The following is a 22,507-nucleotide window of genomic DNA, read 5'->3' as shown; positions in this document are numbered from 1 at the left end:
AAATTTCTGTTTCGTAATAGGTTTAGAGATTAATTATTATGTTTTAGAGAAAATGGCCGACAACGTGCCCGTCGCATCAGCAGCCAACAGCAATGAAGTCCAAAATGCCGCACCAGCGGCTGACCAAGCGGTAATTAACTTTGAAATAAGTGTATATGTTAATTTACTTTCCCCCAATATTACTTTATGTTTTGAATTTGTGTAAATAACGATGATTCTGATCGAAAGACAAAACAACACACAGCTGAATCTGATGATTATAAATGTGGACGTTTGATACGTCAAGCTTCCCTTTCGACCTTTCCAGAAATTATTTATTTTAACCTGAACAGAGTATTTTTTCTAACTAGTTAATTGGTCCTTCTTTTTTCAGAAGGTATAGCATAATGCCTTTTATAATGACATGATGGTCAGCATACATGATAATTTCAAGATTACAAAAAAATAGTTTTTCATTTTTTTTTGGTGAAAAAAGGGGGGCGGGTCTGAGAAAGATATCCGGGCCTTACAAGAGCCAAACAGATGTAATCTTGTTAAAAAGTTATCACAATGAATATTCAACTCAAATCATGCAGGGAACAATTGTGTACAGTTCTAGTAGACAAAAAATGTGTGTAAAACGAAACCAAAAATAAGCACTATTAATAACCATGCATTTTAAACAGATGAGAATTTAAAATTAATATTCAATACAAATAAAAAAAAATCCCAAAGTTCATGAGTGGAGGGCTACATGTACTTCTATTTTCTTTTTGGAAATATGTGTTAATACATAGTTAGTAAATGATTTAAACATTTAAAACTAAGCTACATGTAATCATACTTACAACTTCAAGTCATTCTAATTTGTTGTAAATTTTGATTTTATATTATGTGTATACCAATATGTAAATGATGATGACTAATTATCTTTATATATTTTCAACAGAGACCTGGTTTCTTTGGGACTTTGAAGACATTAGTAGTACGAATGCTATTTATTTATATGATAAGTAGTTTTTTCCGAAGGGGATCAACTCCTACAACAGGAACAGAAGGACAACCTGAGAAACAATACTCACAGAATCTATTTCCAAAGAACTTGCAGATGGTAAATATAAATAACGAAAAAACATTTAAAATGCACATTAGAGTGTTTATATATAAATCAAAAAATATTTTTATATATAAATCTCAAAATATTCTTGTCGAGAAAATACTCTGGGAAACAGATCTTGAGCAAATCAGTAATGCAATATAACTAGCTTGCACATGTACAGGCTTCACATGTACATAAAATGCAATAAAGTATACTTAATTCAGCTTTGAAAAAGTAAGTTGCCAAGAAGATCAATGAAAACCATTTTGAAAACGATACTAACATAAATATCTAAAAATACTCTTAATCGGAAAGTCCCTAAGAAGATGGTAAAATCCAAAGCTCAAGCACATCATACGAATGGATAAGAAAAAGTTCTGTCATATTCCTGACTTGGTACAAGCATTTTCTTATGTAGAAAATGGTGAATTAAACCTTGTTCAATAGCTAGCTAAACCTCTCACTTTTATGACAGTCACATAAACTGACATTACATTGACAATGATGTGTTCTTATTGGCTTTACAGTAATGGAAAGAACTGAAACATTACATTAACACATTTAAACTGAAAATTTTGGAAATGAACAAAAAATATATATTTATTAAAAAATTGTACAAGCATGAGCATCATCCATTAATGGCATTATCATTTTGACAAATTAAAACAGTTACAATGAACAGGTACCCATTTTGTCTCTTTGTTAATATGTTTTATTTATAATGGTTTAAAAGACACAAATATATAATTAGATATCTGATCATTCCAGGACTTATATATGTACTTATCTGAACAAGAAGCCTTCTCAGACTTTGACAATGAAAATGCGTTAGTTTGGAAAAAGACAGGTCTGATGTATGGTGATTGGACCAGTGGACCGAATGGAGATGGATCTTATGAAAAATCTATGGAGATAGATACACCAGAGGTAAGGAAAAAGACAATTTTTGTGAGGCCTGAGGCGAAAGTTGCAGAAAGTAAAACATTGATGTGTTGCTTTTCTAGCTTTTGTAAATGGTCAACAATTATTAAGTTTTCTGTTTTAGTCAGTTTGATAAGAGCTAATTTAAAAGATCAATGATGTTTTGTATTAAGTTACTTTACTATCAATACCTTACTGTTTGGCACCTATTTCAAAGCTCTATCCCTAGGTGATGGTCAAATGACTGAATAATTTTTGCTGACAGACAACATTTATCGATCTGGGTCAACTATTTTAGAGGTGTTTTGTTGATAGGGTTCCAACTAACAAACCCACAAGACCAAACACAGACAAACAAGTTACAATTTACAAACATCAAAATACTCCCAATTAAAAAATATTACTTAAGGATAATGGACACACAGTACACTTGCAGACCTAACTTTGAAGAAAATGTAATTATGAGCGGATTTGAAGATGCATTTTAACATTGTTGTAATGCTTTTGGTTATTTTATCTTTTGACTGAATTACTTTATTTCAGAGCGTCCAGAACAATGGTTCTATATACCTACATGTATATTTTGTAAAAGAAGGGAAATCTCCGAATCCTAAAGATAAATTAAAATATCTGAAGAGGTATACAGTGTATAATACAAAAAGTAAGTCAATGCAATACTAAAAATTTAGTCAAAATAATACAGAAAGTAAGTCAACAGAGTTGGTGAAAATGGTGGGCAGAATGTTTTGAACTACATTTTGCAAAGGACCGAAACAAGGAAGGACCACTAAGGAAAACAGATTTTGAGAGTTTGATACTTTCTTGAGTCAAGAAAACACAAAACAGTAAAGATCTGACAGTAAATTATTTGCAGTACATAATACTGAAAGTTAGTCAATAATTTTTAATAGTTTTACTAAATGTTCGTCAAAATGATTGAGAATTTTTCTATTGTTTTATTTTATGTATGCATAGTCTATTTACACACAACATTATTCTGCAAGTAATTCCATACAATTTGGAGATATGTCATAGCTGAAGTCTTTGTTTCCCAAGAAATATGGTTTAATAATTTTTAATTTTAGGATTGAACAAGTTTAAAAAGAGAAAATTTCAGAATACTGTAAACTTGTTGACAGGTGAAACAGACGTTCACCCAGATCTCATAAAGGTAAACCAAACTGTAGATTCTCTAATTTAGTGCTTCTTTCCATTTGTAGGAAAAAGCTGAACTTGGGAAATGATTTGTTAAAACTCATTTATGAAGTCAAATTTTCTTGATTTCCAAATATCCTACTGCGACATTATGAATAAAGGCAACCATGCCTGATGACATCACAAATAAAAGAACACAACTTTCTGTATATCTTTGAAAAGGAAGGATAAAAATCATTAGCGAAACAGACTCCACCACCATAACCCATATATAACGATAAATCTGCATTATTTAAAAACCTTTGCAAGCCCACATGCTTTGAATATTCAACTTTAAGTGTCTTCAGTGGAGAAATATAGTAACACACTTGTTGCAGTGTCAAAATCTATATTTATAAACCTATTGAAAAAAAAATTGACAACATGGTTTTATGCCCCTTCTGTGATAGCCCCACCTACGATAGTAGAGGGGCATTAAGTGTTTTAGTCTGTTGGTCTGTCGGCTTGTTCGTCCATCTGTCCTGCTTCAGGTTAATGTTTTTGGTCAAGGTAGTTTTATCATTAGTGTATGCTATAAGTGTGAAGAAAAAGTCTTTATGGTAAATGTTTCGGAAGAACTGTATAGTTTGCAAAAATGAAGAAAATAAATGCTTAAGATTATTTGTAAAAAAATAAGTAAAAGTTAATGCATATAACTAAAGCTACACCAAGCTTAAGCTTATTGAAAATGTTTTTATAAGTTTTGACTTGATTAAAAAAAAATTTTGCTTTATTCAAAATAATTAAACAATTTGTTAGCCCAAATTCTGACCAGTGTGTACAGGTATGGAGGCATGTCTCCTTTTTGACTGCAACTTTGTTAGCTAGCACACTTAAAACTTGAGGTCTGAATGCAGGTATATTTTTTTTTAGCAAGGTGTACTCAAACTTATACTTTTTACTCCGGATTCATTTATTTTTTTACCAACAATTGTTGATTTAGAAAAACTTGCATTTCCATAGATATTTGATTTTGGGGTTTTGCCAATGCCTGCATACAACTTCATAGAAAGTGTGTAATTCGTTGAAAATCAAAATTTGTACCCTTAAAATCTATGAAATTTGGTATCCCATGAATAATAATTTATCCACAGTAGCCCTTTTATTTATGCAGTAACTAAGCATTCATCATCATAATCATTAGCAATCATGCATGTTCAAATTTGTTTATTTTTTTGCATTCCAGAAAGAGAACATGTCTTCCTTTGAGATTTTATCCCACTGGCACCCTAACTTAACTATAAACATGATGGATGATCACACACCATGGGCAAGAGGAAGTCTACCAGCACCTCTGGATGAATGTAAGTTGACCCACAAGACCCTCAACTGTAGATAGCCTGGCATCCTTGGCTTATTATTCTACTGCATCACTAGACATAAAAAAAAAAAATATGGTATATGAGACAACCTTCCACCAGAGACAAAATGAAAAGAATTAACTTCTAATGGTCACCATACAATTTTCAAAAATGAGCATTTCAAAGCCAATACTACAGTCAGCTATTAAGTTCTTTAAATGACCAATGTAAAACAGTTCAAACAAGCAAGCTAACAGCCTGAAATATGTACAGAACAATGAACAAAAAACAAATATGGAACGCCAACAAATGATTACCACTGTATTACAGGCTCATTTTTTTAATACAAATAATTGTTTAAAATATATGCTAAACTTGGTGATAAATTGCAATATAACATTGTAACACTTCTCACAAAGTATTAGAATTCAGTTGATAAACAAATTTAGATTATATAGATTTATTGAGTCAAGGATTAGATGATTAAATAATTGACATTTATTGTTATTTACATTTTTATTAAACAGACGTTGAATTTGTTCCTGGTGGAGAATTCTACTATCCTGTCATATATTTCAATGACTACTGGAATTTAAACACAGAGTATCAACCATTGAATGATACAGTCAAGTAAGTTATTGAATGAGTCATCTCCCCTTAATTTATCTGGTCACTCAGTTCAATCATCATTGAAATTCAAACACAAATTGACTGATTAGTTTGTGGCATACCAAATATAATTCATTTTGAATGATAGTATTCTTTCCAGGTCTCTTGTTTTGCTGTAAAAATAATGTTTGAAAGCCAAAGATTGTTTATCATTTATACATTCATTCATTGATTGAACCAAGGGAAGGAACTTTAAAAATAGAGTAACTAAACCACCTTCAGCAAAAAATTTGAATTCCTCTATACTTTTTCACTGTTCAGAAAAATGTTTGACACACACCCAAAGTATACTCCCCTTGTCCAATGTATTATTTTATAATACAGACATTATCAATTGTTGATGAATATGTTTGCGAGTTTGATTTGTAAATGTATAACTTCAATTATTTAATGTAAATATTTTTTTCTTCAGGAAGTTGAACTTGACCTTGTCCTATTCTCCAATCTCTCTGCTAAGATGGCAGATGTATGCTGCACAGAACATGAGGAGTAAGTGGTACTCCATGTTAGGAGCAGATTTCATGGAAGACTCTGATAATGATCAAGACTCCTTAAAGGTGAGAGTTAGGTTTAAATGGATAGATTGTATTTGATACCTAACATGGTAACAACAGTACTGTTTTACTGATAATACAAATTTGAATTGAATGTTAATTCAGAAAAAACTCTTCCTATAGCAAATATTGTCTGTGGCTAGTTATTATTTGTAAAAGTGTTTTTGCAAATTGCAGTCTTTTTACCTATGGTGTTGAGGCATTTGGGTTGATGAAATGCAACCACAAACCCCATATACAAACTAAATGGTGCTTTCACATTAGAAAACTTTAGAACAAAGGTTAAAAGAACTTTATGATGAAATCAATGGGGCAAAAAAAGATATTTAAAAAAAATCGGAACCTACCCAACTGTAATTTTTGGACCGTTCTTCAGGAAACACACCTATTTTATTTTTTCTTATTTTATCAGCTTATTAGATTTCAGAGGATATTTATTTTACTTTTTCTTCCAGACTGCCATTATAGAGACTAATCCTTATTTGTTGGCTATGACCATCATTGTGTCCATTGTTCACAGTGTGTTTGAATTCCTGGCTTTTAAGAATGGTAAGGATCAAAATGTTACTTTTAAAAGTTTACTTTAAATTTTGAAAGGTACTTTGGATGTAAAGTTGCTATGTCAACAAAAGGCAACAAAAATTTTTGTCATAGATATAGTTGTTAAAAATTTTAAAAAAATATAATCACCAAGAACATACAACTGATTGATATTTAGCTTGAGATGGAAAGAAACGAGGTCTGCTTTGAAGCCCCCCATGGGGTATCCAAGTAATCACAATATCACAAATTGTTTTGCCAATATGATCACATACCTGGTATACAATGGTATAAATCATTTATTATTTTTTAAACAAGATAATCAAAAAAATCAAAAATACAGTCCTAGATTATCACATAATAAAAAAAAACACAAAGAGGATGTTTCACCTGGAAGGTGAGCTGACAAATTGAAACAAGGAAGATAAAATTACTAATCACAAAAGCTTGGAACAATAGTATTTAAGGTCAAGTTACAGTAAATGGGCTATGTCACAGATTTCAGTAAAATTTGGCATACAACTCTGACTCGATGAACTTCAAATGAAAATCGAAAAAATAATGCATTTATCTCAATTATCATTTGAAATATTACTGATTGAATTCTTACTAAATGGGTGAACATTTGAATAGAAAGCACATAAAATCAGCGAAAACCCTTCTAAAAATTTTCTTAAAATCGCCAAATCTCTAATTCTACTCCATAGATTTTTCTTAAAAAACTATATGTTGTTGATACATAAATTTCCGTTTTAATGATGCAAAATAAAGATAGGGTCACCGACTTCGTTTTTACGGTATTTATCATTCAAAGTTGCGTTCTTTGTGAAAAAATCCAACAAAACGTCGAAATAATCGTAACGTTATCGCGTTTCAGGCCGTAAAACGTTGATTTTTGACGTTTTTCACTACCAACAAGGTAACAAATTGATTATTAGACAAAAAACGAAGTCGGTGACCCTATGATTATTTTATATCATTAAAACAGAAATTTATGTGTCAACAATATACAGTTTTTTAAGAAAAATCTATGGAGGGCTGTTCCAGAAAATACTATGTCCCCCCCAGGGACGGCACTTTTTTTTAACCCCCACCACCCACAGAAATAAAATTTAATTAGAACAGCACTCCCTTTGCATTTTGGTATTTCAAATACAACCACCCACATAATATTTAAAAAAATTGCCTTCCCTGGGGGGGACATAGTATTTTCTGGAACAGCCCTGAGTAGAATTAGAGATTTGGCGATTTTAAGACAAATTTTAAAAGGTTTTCGCCGATTTTATGTGCTTTCTATACAAATATTCACCCATATTAAAAGAAATCAATCTGCAATTTTTCAGATAATAAAAGAGATAAATGTATTATTTTTTCGATTTTCAGTTGTAGTTCAACGAGCCAAGGTTGCATACAAATTTTTAGCAAAATCTGTGACATAGCCCATTTACTGTTCCTTGACCTTAAAAGCATTTTCATCACAATAGAAAACATGTTACATAGTGAATCTGAAAATAAAAGTGATAAATACCAGTTAAGTTGGTGTGATCAACAAAACAAAAATTAACACAATGTACAAAAAATGATTAGCACAATGTATTGAAAGTTGTTTTTGATTATGAATGGCTGGCATGTTAAATGTTATTATATAATTATGGCCTTTATTTAACATCTATACATTTATAATTTAAATACTATTGTAAAATTTCATTTCAAATTTTTCTTAATATTAAGATATAATCACAAAAACATAAAAGAGTACTGTAAATTTAGAAATTATTGTGAGGTTTTGATAATGTGACTCACATCAGGTATCTGAAACATAATTTGTATACAGATTTTCTTGAATCTTAAAAATTGTCTCACATTTTTGTCAATTTTCCAAAAATGGAAATAATGAATGTGAGCAATAATTTCTAATGAACTGTAACAAAAAAAAAGTTGAAAATTTAAAGACATCTTTCTTCCTTTTCAGATATCCAGTTTTGGAGGAACAGAAAATCATTAGAGGGTCTATCGGTCAGATCAGTCTTTTTCAACGTCTTCCAATCAATCATTGTTGTATTATATGTCCAGGATAACGAAACCAATATGATGGTTCGCATCAGTATCTTCATCGGTCTTATTATAGAAATCTGGAAAATACAGAAAGTTATAACAATAAAGGTAGGTTACTATGGAAACAAACATGAAGGTCTCCGTTTTGTTTTCATATGGCAATCAATTTTGGCAAATGAACAGTCAATGCTACTAATGATCAGGCCTATGAAGATTAAGTTAACATTTAAAAAAAAATGTGTTCTTTCTTTCTCAGTATCTGTCCGTCATGAACATATGAAAGTGTTTAAGTTGATATTAGACATTTAAAATGTTTCTTACACATGCCATATTAATTGATATTATTCATAGACAGTGAATTCTTCCTGTAAATTATTAGAGTTAAAGGTAAGAACTGTTTGATTCCTGGCACTTATTACTGTATTGTAATGATGGCATTTTCAAAATCTGGAAAATATAGAAAATCATCATGCTGTCTCCAAGTAGTACATATGAAATCATTTTTGGAAATCTCTTTTTCTGAAAGTCAGAATTTCAAGATTGAGTAAAAAGCAAACGTGATCAAATAGATAACATTTTCTCTATACTTTGTTGCTATAAATTTCCTAACTATTTTTTTCTCTTTTACTTCTAATGTAAATTTAATCTGATTAAAGTGCTTTAATATATTTTTGTATTTTCAATCTATCAAATTATATAGGATGAAGTACTTCCATTTCCAATTTAAACATTTTTGAGGAATTATAAATTTCTTTTCTTTCCCATTATGATCCAAAAGATTAATGTTCTCCTGTTTAGAAGATTTTTTTTTCTTTTCTGTATTTGTATTGTTTATTCTATTTTCAGCTTGATCGTGAAAATCTATTATTTGGATTAATACCAAGACCCACTTTTGAAGATAAATCTACTTATACACAATCTCATACAAAAAAATATGATATGGTAAGATAACTGGTTTACTGGTTAGATAACAATAGATAACAATAGATAACAATAGATAACAATAGATAACAATAAATTACAATAGATAACTATAGATAACAATAGATTACAATAGATAACAATAGATTACAATAGATAACAATAGATAACAATAGATAACAATAGAAAACACTAGATTACACTAGATAACAATAGATAACAATAGATAACAATAGATTACAATAGATTACAATAGATAACAATAGAAAATAGATAACAATAGATAACAATAGATAACAATAGATAACAATAGAGAACAATAGAGAACAATAGAGAGAACAATAGAGAACAATAGATAACAATAGATAACAATAGATAACAATAGATTAGCCGTAAGATCATTTCAGATTATTGGTAGTCCCTCTTTCTCATAGGCTTTTCCCTATAATAAATTTAGAAATTATAGATTAACTAATTATTAAGGTTTCAACTCCCACTGGCGAAGTTGACCTTTGATTGTATGGTTCTTGCATTTCCTTTAATATCCATTTTGGTCATATAGATCCTCGAGTATTTAGAAATTTTTGGATTTAAAAATTTTGGGTTTCAAGCATTCAGTCCTGGTAACAGTAAAAAAAAAAGCGCTTTAGACCAAGACTTCCAAAACGGTCATATATTCCGGTCATTTGTATAATGTCCGGTAAAAGACCGGCTGGGCAAAGCATGAAACGGTCATATACTTTTTAGTTTCAAAGGCTTTTTCGGTCATTTTAACATATAAATTCATGATCTTTTTGACCCAACATTTTGCCTTTAACAGCCATACATTTCCAGTCATAAAAGTGACATGATGAATAATTACTATCAAAACAACCCCTACTTTAGTACTTTCTAATTTTAATCAAGGCTAATTAGTTGTTGGACAGCTGAAAACTACCTGTTCAGGTGACCGGTAAACTATTTTCAGTACCGGACATTGTATAAATTAATTGGTCCATTCCCAATTATTTTCGTACATTTCAGCAGCTTGTATCTAATTGATTTAAAATATATAATAAATACATTTATAAACATGATTTGATAAATCATTTTAAAAGGTTTTAAATGAAAAATCGTCAGAACTACGTTGTATGAACAAGAACACGTGTGCGAATGTGCACAGGTGGGAAATTCAATTATGCATCCTACATTTCTTCAAAAATGATAAAACTATCATTAATGCCTGTATCTAATGTTCATTTCAAGTGTTTTGTTGAAGAAATAACATGGAAAGAGCTTCTTCGCTCAGTAGTTCTATGTTAAGGTGTCATACCACCAATTAAAAGTCCCTATCTGTTCAACCAAATTTTACAATTTTCACAGCTTTCTAAATATTTTACCTTAAGTTTAACTTCATAGAAACCAGGTATATCCTGAATCCTACATGTATCAGCTTTCTGCATGCCAATTTTCAACAGGTGTTTAAAATCATATAAAAAAGAAAAGGTGTTCCGAATAGAAGTACCACTAAAAATAACCCCTGGTTTTCTGGAAATCTTAAATTAGTATACTATGGAGTGCATTAATCCTCAATTTTGAATGCAAACTCATAAACAAGTAAATTTTAGCTCAAAATGGTCTTAATATATTTCTCGTTCACCAAAAGTTTCATTTCTGCCAATTTGTCGGTTAGTTTAAGTAAAAAATGACATCAAATGCACTATTTTTTGTCTACTTTCACATACGTTCTAAATTTGAGGGAGTAATTGGTGGTATGACACCTAAACGTACACGGATTTTACGTATCCGTTTATGGTCCATGTTTTACCATTGTCAAGTCAACATCCGGTTTTGAAAAAATTGACTTTAAAAACGAAAATAAAGTTCTAGACAACTTCATTTTGCACAAATAAAGAGTCTAATGCAGATATGAGCACATTGATGTGCACACTTTGAATGATGCAATGTCAATTTTAACATTTTATGTCAGAACATCAAATTCATATCAAAGTAAAGTTTAATATCGATTTTAATTTAATGTCAATGTGATGGCCATCTGATTACCATAATTGCCTTAGGGATTAAAATTCGGATCAGATATGAAATGTCCGGCTGGCTCAGAAATTTTTTGGAAGCCCTGCTTTAGACACACTTTTTTTAATACACGTATATGAATAACATTTTGTTCCCTTCTTTGTGAATGAATTAAACAGAATGGAATTAAAATTTATAATGTCAAATATTCTTAAAAGTTAGCTACATAAATAATTTGAAGAATATTTCATAAAACTAAATTATGTATTTTTGTAGTTATAAGAAGATGTGATATGAGTGCCAATGGGACAACTCTCCATCCAAGTCACAATTTATAAAAAGTAAAGCATTATAGGTCAAAGTACGGCCTTGGTAGTATGAAAACATTAAGTACACATGACTATAACATGTATAAGTTAAAGGCATTTGTGTTAGTAGAGAACTGTTTTGTTAACACACTAGAACAACTTGTCATGTTACAAGTTACAATGTTTAAAATCAGTATTTAATGCTTGTCAGCAAAGCGCTTAGCATAAAGGAGAATAAGCAAAGACTGATCGGCTTGAAGTCAGAATAATGTGTCCAAGTAGGGTGAAATGTTTTCCTGCTAACTGTTACCTTCTGAACTAGCATGTTGAAAATCTGGCTCAGTGTACAAAGTACAAAGCAGGGTTAATATTCATATAGCATTAATACATTCTAGTTCTGAATATGCACTTAATTTGTAGTTGGACGTTAAACAGCCATCTATCATTAATGAAATATCCCTCGAGTTTATGGTTATATTTCTATTTCAGATGGCGTTTAAATATTTATCATGGGCTTTATTCCCGTTGTTAGGTGGTTATGCTGTGTATTCCTTATTATATTTAGAGCATAAAGGCTGGTACTCGTGGGTACTCAATATGTTATATGGATTTTTATTAACATTTGGTAAGTACATATATTAAGAACATAAAAATTATCTAATTTGAACAATTGAAATTTTGTGAGGGGTTTTGTTTAAACAGGTTGAGTTCAGATTAGACAGGTCATTAATTTATATAAGCTTTGGTTTTATACTTGTAAGTTTTATTTTAAATCTAATTGTTATCACTGGATTGGTGTCTCTGTAAGACATATTCCTCATCAATACAGTGCTTTCTCTAGAAAATTCAAATTGCATGCTGGGATAAAAGGACATTTTCAAAAAAGATTGTTATTACTAAAAAATAAAGCATCATGGTGAAATTAACTACCACAATTCCTTTCTAGTAGGATAGGAATAAAGAATTTACATCATTTGTCAGGGTACCCTGATGCTTAAATGCCTTACAGAGAGCCGTGGTGTAGTGGTTAGTGCATCGGACTACTAACACAAAGGTTCCTGGTTCGATTCCCGTTTGGGATGAAAATTTCAGGAACTCAATTTTTGGCTCTCCCTTGACACCATTTGCGAGTATGGTCTTGAGGAAACGATGATAGTCCGTCGGACGGGGATGATAAATGGCTGGCCCGTGTTAAGAGAGAGCCACATCTCTTGCACGTTAAAGACACCCTTGTAGATTTCGAAAAAGAGTAGGCTAATGCCGCTACAAGGCAGCACTCGCACCCGCAAAGTGGAAAGGGATTAATATAAGTTGCAAAACTTGTTTCCCAATCCACTATAAATAAATATGTTTAAACTAAACTAAATGCCTTACAGAGAACACTAATGATTATGCATTAATTATTTACCACTTGACATTAAGTATTAAGTAACGTCATCATGGTTCTTCTACATACACAATAAAACGTAGATATTCATATGTTAATTCTTAATTTCAATGAAATAAACATATAAAGCACAGACAACAAAATAAACATATATATGTTCAATGTACAACAAAAAATGAGGTACATAGATAAAGGAAGATGTGGTATGAGTACCAATGAGACAATTGATCCAAGTCATAATTTGTAAGAGTAAAAAGTACTTGTATAATTATACATATAGATTATTATTCTTTTGAAATAAGTCTAAAAATTGCATGTCAGTAGACTTGACAGTCCAGCACCATAAAGACAACAACACACTGTACCAAACACAAACAAATTATATGCTCAATCCCATTTATAAGAAAACACAGACAGTTTCATTAAGGTATAATTTGTTCATTGTAAATATAATTTTATATTAAGAATGTTCGCTCCACTTGTTTTAGAATTTTTGCATGATATTCGAAAACCTCTGGTTTTATCCATGTAGTGACATTAAAAAAATTTGCCCATTTACCCCTTCTTTTCTTTCCAGAATTTGATTACATATAGTTTAAAATGTTATCATTGAAAATCTTATAAAATTCTTGTAATTTTATCATTGTTTTTGAAAGAAAAAAGGTGCCAGTGTTAAATGTATGAAAAAGTAGAGAGAATTATTTCCCACCAAATTTTCAATGGCTTATATCTTGAAAACAAGCACACGGACCCTTCATTTTTTTTCCTGCTTTTTTAGTTTATTTATATACTATCAATTTATAAGTCTTTAAAAAGCTTGTTATTTTGAAACAGAGTAGCAAACATCCTTTATATTGTTCTTCCAAAATAATTCATACAGTTGCATGTACCTTAGCTTTACAATCATTTGACAAATTGTAAGCAGACCAAACAGTCTTCAAACAAAAACAGAAACAACAGAAACAAAATTGTTTCTTCAACTGAAAATCCAAAAAATATTGCAACTATGCCTATGCTCTCAAGATAATTCTGTAATTTTTAATTCTAATACAGAGACTTACCTGGTATATGAACTTATAGTGAGAAATTACTTTAAAACTGTTCCTCAGACTGTGTCAATGATATATTTAGGGTCCAGAATGTTGGTTTTTGGCTTTAAACTATATCTTGATCAGATCCAAATTTTATGATAAATAATTTTCACATTGCTGATTGTTTTTCTTCAGGTTTTATAATGATGACTCCACAGTTATTTATAAACTACAAGTTGAAATCAGTAGCCCATCTTCCGTGGAGAATGATGACCTACAAAGCTCTCAACACATTTATAGATGATATATTTGCTTTTGTCATAAAGATGCCCATGCTCTATCGTATAGGTTGTTTTAGGGACGGTAAGTTTGTTTATGATATTTTGTTACTGAAAATTCAGAATTTTTTAGGGTTTTTTTTTCATTTCATTGTATGAGACTTGAAAAGAATTGCATGAATTCGAACTTTGATTTTAAATTACAATGTTGTTATTAAGAATGCAGTCTTTCCCGAAATAACAATTTTTTGTCCATTGAATAACTAAAACAGTTTCCAAGTTTCATTATATATAAATTGCCCCATCTTGATTTCTTCTTGTACTTTTGAATCTTTCACACATAGTTCTAGTATCTTGGTATGATGTGGCTAATAAATATATAAAACAAATAATGAGCAGAGAATTCATCTTTATTTGGTTGGGGGGGGGGGGGGGGGGGGGATTTAGTTTCAATGTATGTAATATATTTTTTTGCTAGGATTTTAAAGAAAACAAATATTTAGGTATATGTTATTCAAAATTGATTCTTCAATGGTATCAAAAATTTCAAAAAATGATACTCCATAAACTAGCATTACTTTGTTTGTAACAGAATTATTAGTTTCTATGCCTCAGGATCCTTACTGACATGTCAGTTTTTTTATAGTTACAGTTTATGCTGTACATGTAGTTGGATAAAACCTTCATTATAAGTATTTATCTTTTTCAGACATTGTATTTTTCATTTTCCTGTATCAGCGTTACATTTATCGTATAGACCCTAAAAGAGTGAACGAATTTGGTACCAGTCAGGACATGTTAGACCCGAACGGTGACATCATGCCTGAACAATCAGAAGCCATAGAATCAAGTCCATCAGAAGCCATAGAATCCAGCCAATCAGATGTCAAAGAGCCAAGCCAATCAGCAGAAGAGAAAACAGAACAGAAGGACAGTAATGGAGAAGCACACCTGCCAAAATCAGCAGACGATAAGAAAAATGATTGAATAATTTGATATTTTAACATTTTAATACTGTAGTCAGAAATCCTGAGAACAAAAGGACACAAGAATGGATTGTTGCAATATGTGATGTTGTGATATATGTTACCTTTTGTAGAGTAAAGATGCTTTAAATATTTGATCTTATTTGTTGCATTATATCAAAATACTTCTTGTGTCTGCCCTTTGTTTAAAACATGATATAAATGAAAGAAACGACAAAAAGACAGAAATTCGAAATTAATTGAAAAAAGGTAAAGTCCACAAAATCTTGTAAAATCAAATGCCTGACTCTATCAGTTAAACAGAATGAATGGAATATACCTGTCATATTCCTGACTTTATTGGTCCCCTACCAATTAAGACGAAGGGGTCTTTAGGTTTGCAATCCCTCCGTCTGTTCATTTGTCAGTCTGGCAAATCAGTTATCCACACTTTTTCTTCATGCATGGAGATATTAATTTGATATTGTGTGTAATGTTTTATCACGACAAGTTACAGATCAAGTTTTAATTTTTATCAGTCTGATGATATTGTGCAGAGTTATGGTCCTTTGACTTAGAAAATTTGCTAAAATAATAATATTAAATCTGCATGTTTTTTTTGTCATTCTTGAAGATATTAATTTGATAATAGGTATATAGTTTTATCATGACAAGTTACAGTTGAAGTTTGAACTTTGTTTCAGTCTGTTGATTTTATGCTGAGTTAAAGGCCTTGGACTTAGAAAATTCACTCAAATAATCAGTTTTCCTCACTTTATTTGCTTGAAGTTTGATTTGAAAATTGATATACAGTATAGTTTTATCATAAGTTACAGATCAAGTTGGAACTTTTTTTTGGTCTGATTGTTTTGTGCAGAGTTTTGGTCCTTGGACTTATCATCACTTTTTATGTTACATTTGAAAATATTGAATATTTGTTATAGAGTTTACACCATGGCAAGTTATACATCAAGTTAGAAGTTTTTTCCGATACAATGAATTTATAAGCGGTAGGGGACTATGTTTTTTCATGCAATACACACAATGCTTGTTTGTACTTCTATCCATCTATTCATTTTGAGAAAGGAGTTATGTGAATTATTCAGCCAATGCTTTTCATATTTTGTAATGTTCACAGTGTAGATACTATTCTGTACGCTATCCGGAAGTCGCGATTTTCGAAGCGAGGATTTCAAACTGGTCAACAGAACGGTTTTGTTTTGGTGCCTTTTCTCATAATCTTTTTACTCCTATATCTATAAAGTGCTTTGCACATCTTAAATGTATGTATAACATCATAAATATGAGTAACTGTAACAAAAACATGCAGTAGAATATAAAATATACGTGTGCATCACACCAACTTCGTAGAAAAAAGTGAAATCGATTGACAATTTTGCTCTCGTAGTAAAAAGCAAATAATCTTTTATTGCAAATATTTGCATCAGTTAACAGTACAATATATACTGTTTCAATATTCCTACCGTATTTAAGTAGAATGTTCGTATTTCAAATAAAAAATATGTTTTCCTTGAGGATCCCAAAATAAATTACTGTACGATCAGTCTAAAACTGACTGTATTCTAGTAGAGATTTCAGATTTTTTGACTGTATGATCAGTCGTGATTTTGAAGAAAAAAAACAACAATAAATGGAAGTTTTTAACGACCTTGACTGAAAAACAAAGGCAATTTGAAGGTATATACGTGTCTATGTGATATTATGATTGTGTCCATGGAACTATAACGTGTGATTTCTTTCATCAGACAATACAAATATATTTCTGATGATTTTAATAGACGGCAAAATAATTATATTTTTGTTCCGTCAGTCTTACTTAAAATCAAATGCCTAAAAAGCAATACATGATCCGCTTGTGGACTTTGTATTAGAGTGTCGTTGCAGCTATCTGTTTAACTATTACATTTTTAAAGACTATTTACACCATCTGCCGTTGACCAATTAGTGATAACATACATCAAGCCTGTCTCTTTTAAAATGACAAAAAATAGACAGAGAAAGCTTTGCTTTAAAAATTAAGGTATTGAGGAAAGAATTAACGAAATTATACCCCGCCACTTCTATAGTCCATGTTTTGGAAAAAAATAAACCACCAGAAAAACTAAATCATAGGTGCACAATGGCATCATTTAATAACAAATATGATGAAGTTTTATAAATACTAGTATATGGTAAGTTTTTGAAAGTTGCATATAGTAAACGGGTACCACCCAATAAGGTAATGGAAAAGTCCTTATCATGGAAATAAAAAAATGATGATTTTTCGAAAAACCAAAATAAGAGGTACACAATTGAATTAAATGATCAGGAATCTGAAAAACATTCATTGAGTTATGACAAGTGTCTGAAGGAAGTTGTGGATATAAAATAGGTACGCCCAATATAAGGTTATGACAAAGTCCGTATTTTAGATACAGAAACATCAAAAATATTCTCACCAAAAATTCGAAATAGAAGGTCCATAATACATTAATAGAGTAAAAATGGAGCAATTTTAGAAAATTTTAACAATTGGTTTTGGAAGTCACAGTTGGAAAAACCTGATGGGTGCCCCAATATAATGCAATGTTCAAGTCCATATCTTATATAAAGAAACCCCATAAAAGATTTTTGATAAAATTCGAAATACATTCCTTTTTTATATAAATAAGGCCGCTAATTTTCTCGTTTGAATTGTTTTACATTGTCATTTCGGGGCATTTTATAGCTTACTTTGTGATATTGGCTTTGCTTATTGTTGAAGGCCATACGGTGACCTATATTTGTTAATGTCTGTGTTATTTTGATCTCTTGTGGACAGTTGTCTCATTGGCAATCATACCACATCTTCTTTTTTATATTATAATTTATGATACGGAATCCGAGAAAAAATAATTAATAGTTATACCTGTGACGGATTCGGGAAAATTGGGATCCGGCGGTTTGAAACTCTTTTTTAACTTTCAATGCATTTGTATGGGAACATATATTTGGAATCCTCTTTTCTCCTGGATTGGACCCCTCTCCATTTAAAAATGTCTGGAAACCCCTATGTATATTAAGTGGTTTATGAGAAGATGCGCTTGCAAAACCGGCGAAACATGTTGTACCGGTCCAACGGACGAACAGAAAGACGGACTTCATTATCACTATAAACCATCGCTTTACAAAGTGGTGTACAATTGAGTGTGAAAGAGGCAGATCTACTATACATCCAAAACAAAGTGAAGGAACTGTGATCAATTATAGGCTACAGTTCGGCCTCGAATGTTTGTAAATTCATGCATTTTTATATAACAATTAAATCAGTGTGTTTGTACAATTGTAAGTATAACGGAGGACATTTCTGAAACTTCTATAAACAAACAAACCTTCTTCTATTTCAGTCACATTCAAACATCATTATACTTAATGTAGTAAGTCGAGTACACCCTATCAAGCTAAAAAATGTTTGAAAAGTTTACAGGATGTGAATTTATTAAAATACATGTGTGTTCTTTAGAAAAATGCCATCTTCTAATGTATCGTAAATAACTTTGAAATCACTACTAGAATACAGTGAAATAAAGACTGATCATACAGTTTCAAAATATACAAGCGAGACTGATCGTACAGTGATAAATCCAAACAAGTGTAATTTTCTTATTTCTGGCTTCAAAGATCTGGCTGAAACTTTTACCACCACTTAGAATATACTTTATTTAGAAAATTAAGTCTGAATTTTACGTTAATTTGTACAGTAAGGGTGCAAAAAGATTGTTTTTAGGTTCACCGACTGCTTTTCCTTAGTGATGCACTTGAAAATCTCTTGATTAAAGCAAAGATACGAATAATGAATGTGCTAAATTTAATTATAAACCATTTGTGAATATCGATGTCAGCTGAATTAATCATTAAGCAATGTACAGATGAACATCTTACCGTTTAATATAGTATATCCAACAAATTTAAAATGTGATCCAAAAAGTTCTCGCTTCGAAAATCGCGACTTCCGGAAAGCGTACAGAATAGTATCTACACTGTGATGTTGTGTTTAGTTAACATATTTCATTTGCTGAAAGCAAAATGAATCAAACACAAGTAAGATGTTTTTTTAGCTCACCTTCTCCTCTGAAACTACTGGGCCAAATTAAACCGAACTTGGCCACAATCATCTTTGGGGTATCTTGTTTGAAAAATGTGTGGCGTGACCCAGCCAACAAACCAAGATGGCCACCACGGCTAAAAATAGAACATAGGGGTAAAATGCAGTTTTTGGCTTATAACTCAAAAACCAAAGCATTTAGAGCAAATCTGAAGAGGGGTAAAATTGTCTATCAGGTCAAGATCTATCTGCCCTGAAATTTACAGATGAATCGGACAACCCGTTGTTGGGTTGCTGCCCCTGAATTGGTTATTTTAAGGAAATTTTGCTGTTTTTGGTTATCTTGAATATTATTATAGATAGAGATAAACTGTAAACAGCAATAATGTTCAGCAAAGTAAGATTTACAAATAAGTGATCATAACCGAAATGGTCAGTTGACCCTTATAGGAGTTATTGCCCTTTATAGTCAATTTTTAACCATTTTTCGTAAATCTTAGTAATCATTTACAAAAATCTTCTCCTCTGAAACTACTGGACCACATTAATCCAAACTTGGCCACAATTATCTTTGGGGTATCTAGTTTGAAAAATGTGTCCGGTGACCCCGCCATCCAACCAAAATGGCCACCACCTCTAAAAATAGAACATAGGGGTAAAATGCAGTTTTTGGCTTATAACTCAAAAACCAAAGCATTGAGAGCAAATCTGATAGGGGTAAAAATTGTTTTATCAGGTCAAGATCTATCTGCCCTGAAATTTTCAGATGGATCAGACAACCTGTTGTTAGGTTGCTGCCCCTGAATTGGTAATTTTAAGGAAATTTTGCCGTTTTTAACTTTTTAGCTCACCTGGCCCGAAGGGCCAAGTGAGCTTTTCTCATCACTTGGCGTCCGTCATCGTCGTAAACTTTTACAAAAATCTTCTCCTCTGAAACTACTGGGCCAAATTAAACCAAACTTGGCCACAATCATCATTGGGGTATCTAGTTTAAAAACTGTGTGGGGTGACCCGCCAAACCAACCAAGATGGCCGCCATGGCTAAAAATAGAACATAGGGGTAAAATGCAGTTTTTGGCTTATAACTCAAAAACCAAAGCATATAGAGCAAATCTGACATGGGGTAAAATTGTTAATCAGGTCAAGATCTATCTGCCCTGAAATTTTCAGATCAATCGGACAACCCGTTGTTGGGTTGCTGTCCCTGAATTGGTAATTTTAGGGAAATTTTGCTGTTTTTGGTTTTTATCTTGAATATTATTATAGATAGAGATAAACTGTAAACAGCAATAATGTTCAGCAAAGTATGATTTACAAATAAGTCAACATGACCAAAATGGTCAGTTGACCCCTTTAGGAGGTATTGCCCTTTAAAGTTAATTTTTAACCATTTTTCGTAAATTTTATAGATCTTTTACAAAAATCTTCTCCTCTGAAACTGCTGGGCCAAATTAATCCAAACTTGGCCACAATCATCTTTGGGGTATCTAGTTTAAAAAATGTGTGGCGTGACCTGCCAAACCAACCAAGATGGCTGCCATGGCTAAAAAAAGAACATATGGGGTAAAACACAGTTTTTGGCTTATAACTCAAAAACCAAAGCATTTAGAGCAAATCTGACAGGGTGTAAATTGTGTGTCAGGTCAACATCTATGTGCCCTGAAATTTTCAGATGAATCAGAGAACCTGTTGTTGGGCTGCTGCCCCTGAATTGGTAATTTTAAGGAAATTTTGCTGTTTTTGGTTATTATCTTAAGTATTATTATAGATAGAGATAAACTGTAAACAGCAATAATGTTCAGCAAAGTAAGATTTATAATAAGTTAACATGACCAAAATGTTCAATTGACCCCCTTAGGAGTTATTGTCCTTTATAGTCAATTTTTAACAATTTTCATAAAATTTGTAAATTTTTACTAATATTTTCCACAGAAACTACTGGGCCAAGTTCATTATAGATAGTGATAATTGTAAGCAGCAAGAATGTTCAGTTAAGTAAGATGTACAAACACATCACCATCACCAAAACACAATTTTGTCATGAAACCATCTGCTTCCTTTGTTTAATATTCACATAGACCAAGGTGAGCGACACAGGCTCTTTAGAGCCTCTAGTTTGTTATTATTTTGAATATTATTATAGATAGAGATAAACTGTGAACAGCAATAATGTACAGCAAAGTAAGACCTTAAAATAAGTCAACATGACCCAATTGGTCAATTGACCCCCTAAGGAGTTATTGTCCTTTATAGTCAATTTTTAACAATTTTCATAAAATTTGTAAATTTTTACTATCATTTTCCACTGAAACTACTGGGCCAAGTTCATTATAGATAGAGATAATTGTAAGCAGCAAGAATGGTCAGTAAAGTAAGATGTACAAACACATCACCATCACCAAAACACAATTTTGTCATGAATCCATCTGCATCCTTTGTTTAATATTCACATAGACAAAGGTGGGCGACACAGGCTCTTTAGAGCCTCTAGTTGTATTACATATTATGATACAATATAATTGTGGAATCATTTGATCATATCATTTTGGTAAGGGTACCAAAATAAATGTAGGACTGGCATTCATGCGGGTTCCAGATCTATGGCGGATTCCAAATCTATGGTAAATAAAAAGTAATGCCATCACAAATCAAAGGTAGATTTATTAGAATCCAAATCAATGGCATATTTTGGGATATTTAGCTTCCAAAGATATGTCATATTTCATGCAAGTGGAGGACCAGTCAGTACATATGTGACCAATGACTAAGTGGCTTTCTCAAGAAATCCTACTTTTCCCCAAAAGTATAGGTATTGGACATTAATATATAACTCAAATGATGTAGAAAGTTATAAGAAATATTTTTTTAATTTTATGAATCTCAAGAAAACATATTAATTACCATAGAACGGTTGAAGACAATGTATTAACTGAAAAAGTCCAGATTATGTTAAAAAAAATTAGTACAATAAATTAAAAAAAATAATAATAACAGCATAACAAAAAAATATAACGGCAAAAAACATTCCAATGTCACAGTAAACACTTGTGCAATCAAAGGACAAGACACCACCAAGAACATAAACGAGAATGAGAAAAGAAGGGACATGAACCACAAGCATCAAAAACTCCAAAAACCAAGTAATTATCATTGTGAATTATAAAAACCAAGAGTGAAATTCTGTTCCCTAGAAGTGTTAACATTTCCT

At 31.4% G+C, this 22,507-nt stretch overlaps 1 protein-coding gene across 1 annotated transcript; it reads left to right on the top strand.

Moving 5' to 3' along the window:
• The first annotated feature begins 35 nt into the window (after positions 1-35).
• Positions 36-15,368, top strand: LOC134710201 (putative lipid scramblase CLPTM1). Its single transcript, XM_063570437.1, has 14 exons — positions 36-130; positions 929-1,090; positions 1,847-2,005; positions 2,543-2,660; positions 3,085-3,170; positions 4,380-4,497; positions 5,022-5,124; positions 5,576-5,720; positions 6,173-6,266; positions 8,230-8,420; positions 9,159-9,254; positions 12,044-12,179; positions 14,168-14,335; positions 14,960-15,368. Exons 1-14 carry the CDS (start codon positions 53-55, stop codon positions 15,235-15,237), a joined length of 1,932 nt encoding a protein of 643 aa, XP_063426507.1. The 5' UTR covers positions 36-52; the 3' UTR covers positions 15,238-15,368.
• The last annotated feature ends 7,139 nt before the right edge of the window (positions 15,369-22,507 follow it).

The sequence above is a fragment of the Mytilus trossulus genome, chromosome 3 (genome assembly GCF_036588685.1).
Source record: "Mytilus trossulus isolate FHL-02 chromosome 3, PNRI_Mtr1.1.1.hap1, whole genome shotgun sequence".
NCBI classification, from domain to species: domain Eukaryota; kingdom Metazoa; phylum Mollusca; class Bivalvia; order Mytilida; family Mytilidae; genus Mytilus; species Mytilus trossulus.
The sequence above is the reverse complement of the archived record's forward strand: the minus strand, read 5'-3'. Positions and strand labels throughout refer to the sequence as shown.

What these genes read in the sequence shown, in the direction of transcription:
- LOC134710201 (XM_063570437.1), top strand. Translation starts at nt 53, where the DNA reads ATGGCCGACAACGTGCCCGTCGCATCAGCAGCCAACAGCAATGAAGTC. An exon ending in TTCCAAAGAACTTGCAGATG is followed by an intron (nt 1,091 to 1,846) that starts GTAAATATAAAT and finishes TGATCATTCCAG; the next exon opens with GACTTATATATGTACTTATC. An exon ending in ACCAGCACCTCTGGATGAAT is followed by an intron (nt 4,498 to 5,021) that starts GTAAGTTGACCC and finishes TTTATTAAACAG; the next exon opens with ACGTTGAATTTGTTCCTGGT.